The 14612-nt window shown below is 36.0% G+C and overlaps 2 protein-coding genes across 2 annotated transcripts in view; both read left to right on the top strand.

Annotated features, from left to right (window-relative positions):
• The window catches only part of ZBTB41 (zinc finger and BTB domain containing 41), a 16912-nt gene extending 2591 nt beyond the window's left edge, over positions 1 to 14321 (top strand). The window contains exons 2-10 of the mRNA XM_008630208.2: positions 141 to 348; positions 1067 to 1136; positions 3560 to 3707; positions 4406 to 4535; positions 5102 to 5197; positions 5726 to 5832; positions 7267 to 7372; positions 8390 to 8478; positions 9234 to 14321. Of these exons, the coding sequence (XP_008628430.1) occupies positions 141 to 348; positions 1067 to 1136; positions 3560 to 3707; positions 4406 to 4535; positions 5102 to 5197; positions 5726 to 5832; positions 7267 to 7372; positions 8390 to 8478; positions 9234 to 9877 (1598 nt within the window). The 3' untranslated portion in view covers positions 9878 to 14321. The remainder of the gene's footprint in view (positions 1 to 140; positions 349 to 1066; positions 1137 to 3559; positions 3708 to 4405; positions 4536 to 5101; positions 5198 to 5725; positions 5833 to 7266; positions 7373 to 8389; positions 8479 to 9233) is intronic.
• The window catches only part of ASPM (abnormal spindle microtubule assembly), a 29821-nt gene continuing 27918 nt past the window's right edge, over positions 12710 to 14612 (top strand). Inside the window, exon 1 of the mRNA XM_017729583.1 lies at positions 12710 to 12748. Coding sequence (XP_017585072.1) covers positions 12710 to 12748 — 39 coding nt within the window. The remainder of the gene's footprint in view (positions 12749 to 14612) is intronic.

Here is a 14612-nt window from a genome sequence, read left to right as displayed (position 1 = left end):
GCAGGAATCTTTAGATGGATGTAGGGGTTACTTAGAGCTTGACTACATGTGAGCGACATTCTAGAACAAACCCCCAAACATGCCTGTTACAGGTGATTCCTGTTACAGTTCATGCTAACAGATTTCATTTTGTTGTCCAGGCAAATACGAGAGCCACACACGTGTCCACACGGGTGAGAAACCTTTTGAATGTGATATTTGTCACCAGCGCTACTCAACCAAGTCCAACCTGACAGTCCACAGAAAGAAACACTCCAGTGACACTGACTTCCATAAGAAGGAACACAAATGTCCCTACTGCAATAAGCTGCATGCAAGCAAAAAGACCTTAGCAAAGCACGTCAAGAGGCAAGTATGAGCTTAATGTGTCTGGCATTTCTGAAGAAGCACTTTTTTCATTTCAGAAGTGAAGACAAACATATGTATAAATAGAGCATATTTTGCATTATTTTTATAACTATTTTTTTCAATTAAGTGCCTTTTCAGAGGGCATGGGGATTAGCAGTATCACCTAACCTGCTGTAAGAAATAGCAGTAGTGCTTCTATGGGGGTTGTGCCAGAAGTTTTTATTATAAATTTTAGAAACTTTCAGATGAGCTAGCACAGTCAGTCAGAACACATCAGTCTTAATAATTAGCTGTACTGCTTTTAATGTGAAGGCAGAATAAAATACCTTCTTTAGTTTTAGATGTCAGTGTTTTACTGTTGATGATAACAGGTGTCTAAACCATTTCTATGCAGATTCTTTTAGATAAATAATTTATGACAGGTCTAATTGTAAGGTATTATTTTCATACTGCTTTTTTCCTTCTTTCTTTGTAAATACCCATAAGTTGAAACTGCCCTCTCTCTTATCAACTGTTGTATGAGGTTCTACAGGAATCTATAGTCAACACTATTTTCCAGTTACTCGTGTCATTAGAATTGTTTCAGTATCAGTGTTCTGTTCTGCCAGTGTGGTGATCAAGTTCGATTACCTATAAAGCTTAGAAATAGATATTTAGTATTTGGATCATCTTCATCTTAGAAAGCTATGACTACTTTCAGCTTCTGTCTTTCACCTAGGTTTCATCCAGAGAATGTACAAGAATTTCTTTCTATCAAGAAGACAAAAAGTGAAGGTTGGAAGTGTGATGTAAGTAATCCTTCAGTACATTTGTTTTTTTCATATAGAGTTCACCTTCTGTCAACTTTAGCGAAAATCTGGTGTGTGTTTGTGAAATCTCAGAAAGCATTGTAAGTGATGGTTACACATTTCCTCTATATGCTGATTTAAGGACTGAACTTTGTCTATATGTACAGCCTCTGGTCAGATAAACAATACCAATTTGAATTCTAAAATAGTTAGAGGCAGTATTTTTTGATGTGATCAGTTATTACTGTTATTCAAATACATCCGTTTACAGATGATTAGACTTGAGTGTTATGAATACTTTAAAAACAGTATTTGCTCTCCTGTTAATTACACACATCAAGCACTGACTATAAAGTATCCTGTTTTAGGAAGGATCTCTCTATAGTGAGGAAAATACATGTTAAATATGAAACACTTTCTCATTTGGCTGCATATGCATGTCAGCAGAGTTGTAAATTTGTGCTAAATTTATCTCTAGTTGTAAAAGCATAGAATACTTTCTTTGATTTTCCCCAGGAGAGGTATATGTGTGAAACTACATCTGCTTTAAAAAGGAGCTTGTACAGTTTCCATTCTCTATGTGTATGCTGCCAAATAATGTTTTAAGGTTTCAGACGTGGGGTTTTGTTGTTGTTATGTTTTTTTTTTAAGGGAATTGGTTTCCTTTTTGGTTTTTAGGGCAGCTGTTCCGTTTATGTAAGCTGCTGTATGCTTCTGTATGTCTGTAATATTAGGGGCTGTAACATAATTACTAACCTTGCTTTATTTGGGAACTTTCACTTGTACACATACAGTAGGAAGTTGGGAGATATCAGGTGTAGGAATTTGTAGTGTTCATTGTGCAGCTATTGGGATCATGGTTCGAGGTTTTTACATGGTTCCGCAAAGGGTGAAGTTCATCAACTTCCAGGTGAAGTTGTATTGTGTGAGCGTGTTACAGATTCTGTTTGTTACTAGATAAGAAACGTTTTAATAGTGGCAATCAACTGTGCAACATTGTTGACATTTGTCCTGGGAAAGTGTGTTACCAGATGAGTGATTTGAGGAATTCCACTTCCTGGTTTGTGGGTTTATTTTTAAACTTGAAAATTGTAAGTAGAAATTTTTAAAGAAGTGAGCTGCTTCTCTTGTACAGCTCATGTGCATTGAAAATTGACTTGAATTAAAAGCAGGTAGAATTCCAACTTTTCTAGCAGTTGGAAATTGAACAGGACCCTTGGGTGCTGTGCTGGGACTTTGTTTTCAGTTTGTATGGTGTGCTCTGAGAGCAAAGGTGCCACAGATGTAAGCTGCAGGATTCATTAAGGTTGTTGGTTTATGCTGTAATCCATTTGTGAACAGCAGGATTTGCTGGCCATATTTTAATCCTTGAGGAATATGAGCAAATTAACACAAACAATAGATATTAATAATAAGGAAAAGCAAGAGGGCTTTATAGTTTGTTCAAATACGGGATTTTCTTACACATATATTTAACATTAATGAGTTTTTAAACAAATAAAGCTGCTGCTTTTGATTTCCTTATTCATGTTTGCTCTGAGAAGCTGATTGCATGAGTTAATATGTGGGAGTTGTAGTGCTCAATTGAGGTGTCATAAACAACAGCAGAAGTCTCACAGGGAAATAAGTGAGCACTCTCTTGGTTTATGTTGAAGCATAGGACCCTGATGATAGATTGTAATACCTGGTTTAAGTGCCTAAATTTGAGCTGTGGATTCAGTTCTGTAATTGTACTGCATACTTACTTTAGTCACTACTAATAATTCTTGAACATTTCCATTTTGGTTAATGTGAAAGCAGTACTAAAAAGCACACATAATGTTAGGCTTGCGAAGGTCCTATAGTTCTAAAATATATTTTGAGTTATATTTCTTTGTTGGTATTGGCATTTTCTCTTGAATATCTGCTGTCATAGAATTTCCCAGAGGAAATAAAGGAACAGGTATGACTCAGGTTCTACAGTAGCTTATGCTACAGCAATTTTTACCACAGTCCAACTAAGCTGTTTCAGCATCCAAAACCAAGCCAAAGCTCTTTGCTTTTTTTTATTAGGTTATTTTCTGCTGAGTTACTGTGTTGAAACAGTCTAGGAAGAGAATCTGGGAAGTGCTGGAGTCAGTAGAAAGAAGGATTGGGGAGGAAGGTGTAACTGCGTGCAGGATTTGCCAGTAGTCGATCTAGGCTGCCATGGATCTGCATCCTAATCTATGCAGTACAGTTGTCTATGGCTTATGTAGAGCACAGGTTGGTGCAAGGCTTTACATAGAGTACGCTTTACTGGCATAGAGTAGGCTTTTGAAGAATACCTGTTCAATTTTACATTGGTGCAGAGAGCAGATAAAATAAACTGTTAGGAGTTTATGAATAGGAAAAGAATCTGGTTATAACTGATGTATTTTTGACAAAATGTGTTATCATTTCAGATTTGTAAGAAGTCTTTCACTCGAAGACCTCACTTAGAAGAGCATATGATCCTTCACTCTCAGGATAAACCCTTCAAATGTACCTACTGTGAAGAGCATTTTAAATCCCGGTTTGCAAGACTGAAACATCAAGAAAAATTCCATCTCGGTATAGAAACCTCCTTCTGACATGTAAACACTAGATTTAAAGTAAAACCTTCCCCACCATTTTATGTCCTGGTCAGTCTGGTTTCCACCTCACCTCTTTTTGCAGTTCTCTCTTCCACTTTTGGGGGAGAGTTTTTTGAGGGTTTTTTTGTTGGTTGGGTTTTTACTTTTGTGTTCAGCTGCCTTTTTGAGGCATTCTGTTGTACCCAAAAAAGTCAGAATCTTGAGGGGGAAGAAGAATTAATGTTAGTTTAATTTGAAAACTTTTTTACATGAAATTGATTCTCAGCTATGGAGTCAGATTCTTCCTCAAGTTTTCAAAAGACCTTTTCCTTTCCTCCTGAAGTATTCTGCAGACTTTTTTATACAACTGATTGTTTCTGCTGGGTAGGAACTAGATGGGTGATAGGAATTTATTATTTCAAGTGGTCTAATTTGGCTTAGTTGATTTTGACTATGAATTCTAAATTTTTTGCTTTACGGTCATGAAATTTGCCAGAATACCAGGTCTTCGAAGTAACTTAGCAGAAAGCTCACAAAATCTGACTAAAGTATCCTGACTGTACTAAACATGAATAATTTGTTAGACAAAACTTTTGCTTTGTAAATTGATGAGGATTTTCAAAAGTAACCAGTCTGGACTTGTAGTTTAGTTTAGCTGACAGTCTAATCCTGCTCTGTGTGTCTGTCTGCTTGTAGGGCCTTTTCCTTGTGATATCTGTGGCCGCCAGTTTAATGACACAGGGAATCTGAAACGCCATATAGAATGTACTCACGGGGGAAAGAGGAAATGGACGTGTTTCATCTGTGGAAAATCCGTCAGGGAACGGTAAGGACTTGGCTGACTACTTCAACTTCAGCAGAACACAGAAATCTTTAGCATACTTTGATTGCTGTTGAGTGTGCTTTGTGTTTTAAACATAAATGAGACCATTTCAGAGCATTAGTGTATTAAAAGGTAGTGCCGGAGCCACAGGTAGCATATGGTTTTCTGATTACCTCTAAAATTAAGGGTGACAACTGTAGGTAATTAGTTATGAAGTGCAAATATATTAAGAAAGTCTTAGTCTTACCTCTCATTCACTTCACTTACAGTTTCTCTGTTGTGCAAAAACATCTTGCAATTTTTTGGAAAAGATGTTTTCTTTAATGTATGTTTTCCAAATTTGTGTTTCATTTCTTTCCTGCTACTGTTTCTGGATCCGGTTGGTTCAGTAAATAGGTTGCCAGACTGTCTTTGAATGCATGTATAGGTGTGTATATCTGAATTTATACTGTCATTTGGATATATTGTGATCCATCACAGTAAAAGAAATCGAGAAAATTATAGTATGCTTCACTTTAAAGTGGCAGGAACATTGCTTAAAATTACATTTTACTGGCTTTGTTAAACAGAACAACTTTGAAAGAACATCTGAGAATTCACAGTGGAGAGAAGCCGCATCTTTGCAGTATTTGTGGGCAGAGTTTTCGTCATGGAAGCTCGTACAGGTACAGATTTTTATTAAACAAGCTGCTAAACTGTTTTTCTTATTTGGTGATATATATGTGTTCATGTAATTGATATAATTCTTTATAATGTATGTGTTTGATGTACTCCATCTCTGAGAGCATTAGTACATGTTCTAAACATCTTTCAATATTTAAAATATTTTAATAATCTGTGAGAATTCATTTAATTTTTAATACATTAATGGCTTAACCACAAAAAAAACCCTCTACAAATCTTTTCTCAGAGCTGAGTTTTTGCACATCTAAAACTTCTGCGTTTTTGTTACTCAAAGAGAAAATAAGCAGAGGACTAAAATATCCCCCTAAATTAATGCCACATAAGAGAGTTTACCTCAGTTCTCTCTTGCTTTTTAAGAACAATTTAGGTGCACCTCAGCTGAAAGTTACTTCCTGGTACTTATGTGAAGCATTAAAGACTGCATTTTCTGCTGTTTTCCATCGAATTAGCAGTACAGATTATGTTAACAAAATTACATTTTGTGGTTATGTTTATGACTAAATATGCAGACTTCATCTAAGAGTGCATCATGATGACAAAAGATATGAATGTGAAGAATGTGGGAAGACATTTATTCGGCATGACCATCTGACAAAACACAAAAAAATACATTCAGGTAGGTATTTTCTTTGGAAATTTGCTTCAAAATTACTATTTTGAAATAACACCAAATAAAAAGTTCCTTATGGATTTTTTTTTTTCAGTACATGGAATGTTTTAGGCCTGATAAAAGTTCCTGCCACTCTTTTTAAGGTTTACTAAAGTAGGATTAATTGTACATATTTTAAAAGTTTAAAAGCCAAATGTTTCCTCCACGATACCATAGAAAGCCGAGGGACAGTCAAAAACATGTAACAGTGAATTGCTTTAAAAATCATAAATACATAAAGCAAAAGTGAAAAAGGAGGATTTTTTAATGAGTTCAGATTTCTTTTTTTTAATAGCAGTTGTGTGAAACACTATTGCCACAATGCAGAAGAAGCTGTCAGGGTCTCTGTCAAAGTTTGTACACTGATCACTTTAATTTAAGAACATCAGAGAGGTGTTTCTGAAGTCCCTCTTATGGGAAAGAGGGAAGGAAGGCTGAAGGAATCAGCCCTACAAACAGATGGGGATGATCAGGAGGAAGAAAAATAATCTCTTGCACTGAGAGCAGAAAGGTTATCAAATGTATAGGAAGAGCAAAGATTCACTGGTGACTTCTTTACGACAGGATCCAGAGGAAATACGGCCTTCTAGGAGGCAAAATACTTTCTAGGCAGCATGAAAATAGGAAAGTGATCAGAGTCTAAACTTCCTGAGTCTTTATTTGAAAGACAGCTTCTTTCCTGGTGTTTGAAGTCATAATATCTGCTATGAAATAAAGAAATCTTTGAAAACTCCCCAAGTACAAAAAAAAAAAAAAAAAAAAAAAAGGAAAAAAAAATCCTCTTTTCTGCTCTATTTGCTTTTCCCCCCTCTAGAAAGTTACATTCTTTGACTGTCCACACCCCTACTTACATGAAGAAATATTCTGCCACTTTGTGGAAGATCTCAAGATGACTAAAAAGCATCAAGATACTTTTAAACAGCAGCATAAAAGAAAAAGGTAACTATGTACATCAGGATAATTAAAAAGAGAAATACTGTGGTATAATTTTAAGTTTGACAAATCAGTAGCTGAAAATAATTGGTATGTTTCAATGAGCTTCTCTTTTAAAACAGCTGAATTATTGAAGGTATCACTTTTCAGGTCATAATGAAGAGAGTACATTCCCAGTCATTCACTTGTACCTCCCATTCAGTGAGCGTTTGGGGAAGTGTCTCTTGACTTGAACACAAATTTCTTTATAGGAATGGTATGGAATAGTCCTACATAAAAAGTGGTAAAATCCTTACTCTGATAGAACTGTCATGCTTGCTGAATTTTCTTCTTTGGTAAGAGAGAATCCTTCTCCAAGTGAGGTGTGGAAGAGCTTGATGGGCTGAACTTTGGGAACATGATATAGTCATAGACATATAATAAACTCCAAAGGATTTAACCAAAATTTATTGAATTTTGCCCTTGTAGGTGAAAAAGCACATCAGTGTGAGGAATGTGGAAAATGTTTTGGCCGTCGAGATCACCTTACTGTTCATTATAAAAGTGTTCATCTAGGGGAGAAAGTTTGGCAGAAGTAAGTATGGGGTTTTTACAACTGCATAAATATTTCTGTGCTGTAATTGATGTTGTTGGGACTTGCATGTGTGAGCAGAATTCTGCTAAACTGTGTGTTTGCCATGCCTGTACCTCAGTCTTGATAGAGATATCATTATTGCAGTTTGAAGGGGATGTCAGAAAATTGCCTTCACAATTTAAGCAAGATACTTCCTTTGTAGCATAATTAAGTAAATAAAAGCATTAAAAAGGATCAGATTTTAATCTGTCAATTTTATCTGCCTCAGTGTTGTTCTTAGTTGATGGTTTGCTGTAATATTCTCATTGCAGACTAGTTAAAACTGAATTTATACTCATCATGTAAGCACTGTGAGAATTATCTCACACTTAAGGCATTTTAGAAGCTGGCAGCAGATTAGTGGCTCTGAAAGTAGGTAAAAACTTTTAAACCCCTTTATGTCTCGAAAATGCAATAGGGTTTTAAAATTCTTGAGCTCTAAAAATAAACCTCTCAGAGATTTGAAACAAACAGCCCTAGCTGTTTTTCAGATGATGTGTTTTAGCTGTTAGTACCCACTAGTGTTGTGTAGAATCCATTAAAGACATGTCTGATTTAAAAGTACAGTGCATCGCTTATTCTGGTTTTTTCCCTTGGTAGGCAGTAGCCTACCTAGAAATTCGGCCATTCCTAGAATCTTATTTGTGGCCTGATTCTGTCAAAGTAAAAGCTCCTTGTGGGTGTTGGGCAAAAAAATGTTACTTTTGGAGATTTTTAGGGTTAAAAAAGAAGTTTTGGTAGATTTGTTCTTTGAATACTTAAATGTCATCCTGGCAGAGAATAAAATTGAATATTGAAAAGAATCTGCTTGACCTTATTGGTATGTAGAGGCTGGGAAATAGGAACATAAGTGAGGAAATTTGGAAAGTTTGATATTTAGCTATTTTGCAGTTAAAGATTTCAGAAAGGACTGTGCACATAGCTTTACTGTTAGTTGGTTACAAAAAAATAACATGAAATGTCTTTTTTTCTTTAAAGATATAAAGCAACGTTTCACCAGTGTGAAGTCTGTAAGAAAGTTTTTAAAGGGAAATCAAGTTTGGAAATGCATTTTAGGACACATTCAGGTAAAAATAAAATAATCCCCAACTAAACCACAAAACACGTAGGAATGTATTTTTATGCATCAGTATTGATTCAATTATTTAATTCATTATGGCTGTTGAGCATTCAGAACAAGAGTAGGAGAAAGCAGCAAGATTTTATTCATTCTCATATGCTGGCCATTCCTGAATACAGTTCTCCCTCTGTTTAGCTGGAACAGTGATAATCTCAGCTCAGGTTTGTGGGACACTCTACACCTCCTCTTTAGTTCAGTGGTGTGTGTTCTTGACAAATTTACCCAGACCTTCTAAATGTTTCTGTGCTCCAGACATTATTGCATTTCAAGTGGTAATCTAAACAAAGATTGAACTCCCTTTGGAAAGGGTTGTGTCCTTTCTGTTTGACTTTGTTTTTCCTGCCTTGTATTTAGGAAAACCATTGTCCTTTTGAAATGGGTAGAAGTACGAACTGAACTAATTTAATCCCAGTATCATAACAGTTGAAGGACTGGTTTTTTTAAATTGATTTTGTATTCTAACGTAAGTCCAAAGTATTGTATGAGAGAATTGTATGTAAGGAGAAGAGCATGCCAATATAACTTGTAAACAAACTTCTGATGACTCTCTTGATTCCAGAGTTGATGTTAAACTTACACTGTTTTTCAGTAAAATTGTTTTATAGTAGGTCTTGATGCCATAAGCCATGGAAAGTATTTGCATATTTATGTATGATCTGGTATTACTCAGAAGAGCTAATTGTTACTTCTCTGTCTTTGCAGGTGAGAAGCCCTACAAATGTCAGATCTGTAATCAGTCTTTCAGAATTAAGAAGACATTGACAAAACACATGGTTATTCATTCAGATGCTCGACCTTTTAATTGCCAACACTGCAATGCAACATTTAAACGAAAAGACAAGCTGAAGTATCACATTGATCATGTTCATGGATCTAAGGCTGCAGAAGAGGCATTGGAATCTTCTCCAGAGGAAAAGCTAGTCTCCTTACCAGTGCAGTACACCTCTGATGACAAGGTTTACCAAACTGAGGCTAAACAGTATGTGGAACAGTCCAAAGCATATCAATCAGAAGCCAAAACTTTGCTGCAGAATGTATCCCCAGAAGTGTGTGTGCCTGTGACTCTGGTCCCTGTTCCCATGCCAGACCCCCAAGCAGAGCTGGTGCAGCACAGTGCTCAGTCCCACGGCATCCTTCCCCCGCAGCCGGAGCAGCCGGATTATCAGCGAGCAACGGAGCTCTCCTTCCTTGAGAAATACACCCTGACTCCACAGCCTGCAAATATTGTTCACCCTGTAAGGCCTGAACAAATGTTGGATCCTAGAGACCAGTCATATCTTGGAACTTTACTGGGGCTAGATACAACTTCAGCTGTACAGAATATTTCAAACAATGAACATTCATGATCAGACCATAACATTCCACCTAATTTACTAAGCCATCGGCCACCAGAAGGCTGATTTGGCAACTTAAGGTTTATATTTTATATTTTATTTGGACTCATTAAGTCTTCTGCATAGTTTTGGGAAAACAATTTGTTTACATAATATTTGAACATTTAGGCACATTTTGATGCATACTGAGAGAGTGTTTCTTGTGATTTTAAGAGTTTTTAAAAATCTTATAGATGGTCTTTTAAAAATAATGCTCTGAAATATCTTTTAAGGATAGTGGCTGAAAATATAATTACATATCTGGCTATTTGCCTTTCTGCATCTCACTTTGAGTTAATATTTTAAGTGGAATAGAAAGCATTCTAAAAGAATAAGGACTATTTAAAATTCATGAAAATTTGTAAGGGTAGGCAGGGCTATGAAACACAAACTTTGAATTATGTTTCACACAGAAATTAATATATAATTTCCTTGAACCTGAGGCATTTTTGGAGGGTTTTAAAGGTGGCTAGACTCTGGAGCCTAGCCAGTGCACACAGGCACTAGGTTCTTCTGAAAAGTTTATGATACTTTATGAAGACACTAAACAAGGTGTTCGATGGTCCCCCCTGAGTACAATTAGTGTGCCTAAATTTGCCCTCAGTTCTTCTTTGATCTCTAATATTGAATAATGCAGGAAGATTTAGACAATGGTATTGTCTAATTTTCTACTTATAGAACTTAGTTCTATATAATTTTAAGATGCATTTTTTCTTGCCTTTTCAGTCTTCTTTGTCTTCTGAAGTGTAGCCCACACTCTAACTTTGAAAGAAATGGGAGCATTTGCCACGTCATTTTAATCCATGAACAGTCACAAAGGCTTGGCATGGTTTATCCTTGCTAGAGCATGTGATATCAGGGTCCCACATTAATGTGCCCATTTTCAGGTTATCTGTGATAGAGGAGAAATTTAAAGACTGTTCCAGAACAGTACTTAATTTCTATTTTAAAAAAAAAAAATCAGTAATTATAAATCTCTTGTGAGTTGCTAATTAAATTGTTTTGTTTCTCACTTTCTTGTACTGTGTTTATAAACCAAAGTTAAACTCTTGAGAGTATTTTATGTCTAATTATTTTTAGCTCTTTCTTTACTAGACATAAAAACCCATTTGGAACTACAAGTCTGGTGTCACGATGAAATCTAGTATAGTTTAGCCTCATCAAACTTTCTCTTTTAAGTCTACTTTAAAAATAATTATTCTGTGTTTTTTTTGGTGAATATGATGCCAAAGAAAGTATCTGCAGTAATTTTATAATCTTCATAATTCCTCACAAGAATTATGTAGTAAGATTCCCATCTTACTAAGATGAGAATTAAGATTCAAATTTCCCCCCAGTTTTCCCTATTCTTAAATTATTATCTCAAAGAATCTTTAAAATGGGAAACTGGATTTATGTGTATTGTTGTAACTGTTAAATTTATTCAATGACCTGAACGCAGGGGAGTTGTGGTGATGAGCTCTCTTACATCACAGTTCTACAAACTCTCAAGTGACACAGATCATTTTAGATTGTATTCAGATACTTTGGTGTTAGATTCTGTTAATCACCTACTTCAGTGTTGAGCAGTGTGCAGGAGAGAGGCCAGAACTGCATCAATGTTCATATTTTGAAGCTTGTACCCTAATGGATTCTTAACCTAAACACACCAAAGATTTCTGTTAGCTGTTAAATAGTGGCAGAGTTACAGAATTTTAATTGTTACCAATATTTAAATAGGACTTAGCCAAAGAAGCACAATAGAAGTCCTAAACTTTAAAAGTTCAGTTTCTAAAACAGGACTACATATGTTTAACTGTTCTATGTTTGTATCTCTAAAGTAAAATTTAGAGCTGTGCTCTGGGAATGTTCAGACTGACATGCTGTAAATAGATCTGGGAAGAAGCTGAAGACTAGCAAATACACAGCAATAACAAGGCCATTGAATGCCACCTTCTGAAAGGACACTATCAAGTACTACCCTTCCTGCTTTCTAACTCCACCTTCATCTCCTTTAAAAATAAAACTGTTTCTGTCACCTTTACACTCCACGGCTTGAAAATGGCTGGTTTATGTGTAGTTATCAAGTCTACATGTGTGTATCATATTCATACTATTCATGTGCACACGAAACATGATTTCTACTGCATTTGTAATTGTACTGTTGAAAGTAACCCAACATCAGTGGTGTCAGTGCAGTGCTCAAACTAAAAGCCTAATTCTTTGTTATTTCTTGTCTTTTCTGTCCTACAGTAGAAATAAGGATTGTAGGATTTTGACAAAACAGTGGCTTCAAAGTGGTTGGTAAATAATTATTTCTTTTAAAGTCCAGTCTGTTTGGAAGGCACTCTAGGAAAACACTGAAATGGAATTTGGAGCATATTTACTTGATAATGTCCTTTTAAAATCTCTTTCATAATCGTGCCTTTTATATATATTCTAAAGAATGGCTTTTTCTCTAGTTCAGTTGTTTATTCAGAAAACATTAAGGTCAAAAACTTTCAAAGGGCTCCATGTTCATGCATGCCCAACAAGAAATGGACTATAAAAGGACTCGTTTTTCAGAAAAACGAGCTCTCTCTTTGCTGTTTGGGTGACCAGAATTACTAGTCATTCCTGGAAAAGATGACCTACTAGTTCTTTGGTGTTCTTTTGTTTGCAGATAACTCTACTAGCTAGTGTTTTTACCTGCTGGTCAGGCTGGATGATTGCCAGTTGACAGTGAAAGACAATAGGAAAGCTTATGTGCTAGATACATAGTTTTTATTTTTATTTAATATCATGAGCTATAATTCTTATGGCTTTACATCTATTTAAAATCCATATATGAGCAAAGTAAATTTTCATGGACTGGGACTTCGTTTGGTAGGTGAAAGTATCTGGTTTCTGCATGATAGAGGATAGTTCCTGTTAGGAAGATTGGGGTTAAAAGGCAAAGGTCTGCGCCTCACAGGTCATGGGTTGAAACTCCTTAGAGTCTGCTCCCTCCATTTTAATGTGCTCATCAGAGAGTGCATGTGCTGTTAATGTGGAGGGGGCATTTACTATAAATGTTTTATCTGGCAGTCCCTGGATCAGTTGAGCGTTTATTGCCAAAGAAGGAAGAAGCAGGTGTCTCTTAAAAAGATCTCTAAAGAGGGTTTAGTGGCACATTGCAAAAAGTTGGTCTTTTCCACATGCTGACCTTTGGGAAGAAGAGTGGAGTCCGTGCTGGTACTCCAAACTGCTGCGTGGTTCTGAGAACTTATTGCACTCGTTCTGTTTAAACATTAAATTCTGTATTTTTTTTGCTATACAAATTTCTGGTTGTAGACTGGGCTACTGCCTATAATTCTTTTAGTGGATTTTATGTTCAGTTTATTTATTTATATTGGAATTTCCTCTTTGAGCACTGACACTTTTCTTACAGAGGTGTATCCCTCATGGGTTCTTTTCACGCTGAACATCAGTCATTGTAATGGCGAAGATATTTTTTTGTAAGGCTGTGGTTTCCTTAATAATATAGCACTACTATAGTCTGGATTATATTTCTAAAGTTGTTTCTAAAGATGGGTCATGCCAGACCACACTGACAAAAGATGTATTTGGTGTCCTCAAAGAGCTGAGCTTATTTCCCTGTAACGAATGTGAAAGAGCCTCCAGAACTGAAGAATGCTTCCAAGGAGTTGCCTCGCAATGTGCTCGATCGAACGTGAAATGTGTTACGGGCTGCTAAGGAATAAATGACCCTCAAGTTTTTAAATTTAAAATAACTTCTGTGTAGGAGTTCATGAATGTAGAATTATGAATGAATTCTGTTGTAGATGAATAGGGTTTTTTTTCCCTGATAACAATAAAAAAGGTGTGAAATTTTTCTGTATGGAACACACAAGGATACCTGATCCAGACTGTGTGTTCCCAATATGCCTGAGGCTAAAGGGAAGCAGAGTGCATTTATCTGTAGGTCCTTGTGACTCTTGCCATGTGGGATCCTGCTCTACAACGCAGTCTCACAACAGTTTGGTTATTTCATCGTGTGCATCCAAGAATGTCACTGGCAAAATGTAATGCAGGGCAGTCACTTTGCTTAAGCCCATAAGGGTCTTTTTCATGGTTCATAAGAAATGTTTTGGTTTAAAAGGTTTTGATGGATTAAAGGTAAAAACAACAAAATTTTTTGAATCCCCCATAACCATCTTGATCATGTTTAAATGTTGGTCCTTTTATATGAAAGAATAAGGGGAAAAGAACTCAGTATTTTGTCACTGGTATATTGAGATAATGTGTTTTAAATGTGATCTGTACAGGTTGATATTTTAGATGGAAGTCTTTAAAGTTGTCTTTTTAGGGGAAATCCTTTGCTGTAAGGAAAAGTTAGGAAGTGTACTGTAAATGTAGAAGTACTCAGTCCTATGTGTAATTTTGTTTGCTATGGAAAAGTAAAGTTCTTTTGTCTTAACATTGTGTGCTTCACAGGATTTCTTGCAGGGGTCCTTGTGCTAAGTTTGATTTCTGCCCCCGTTTGTTTTTAAACAGCATGGAAACACAGTACGCTGTGTGTTTTTCAGTTTTAAAGTTCATGAAAGAGAAACAGATGAGACCGATGTTTTCATCGAGTTTGTGCGTCTCATTCTACTTTTAATTTTAAAATATTTTGTAAATTAAATTTATTTACAAAAAAACCCCCCCATGTTGGCTTTGCTTGCTTCGTGGGTTTACTTTGCAGCGTGGGGAGGAGAGCTGTTTGTCA

This window comes from Corvus brachyrhynchos, unplaced genomic scaffold (assembly GCF_000691975.1).
Source record: "Corvus brachyrhynchos isolate BGI_N302 unplaced genomic scaffold, ASM69197v1 scaffold101, whole genome shotgun sequence".
Taxonomy (NCBI): Eukaryota; Metazoa; Chordata; class Aves; order Passeriformes; family Corvidae; genus Corvus; species Corvus brachyrhynchos.
Note: the sequence above shows the minus strand (reverse complement) of the source record. Positions and strands in the feature narration are given on the sequence as shown.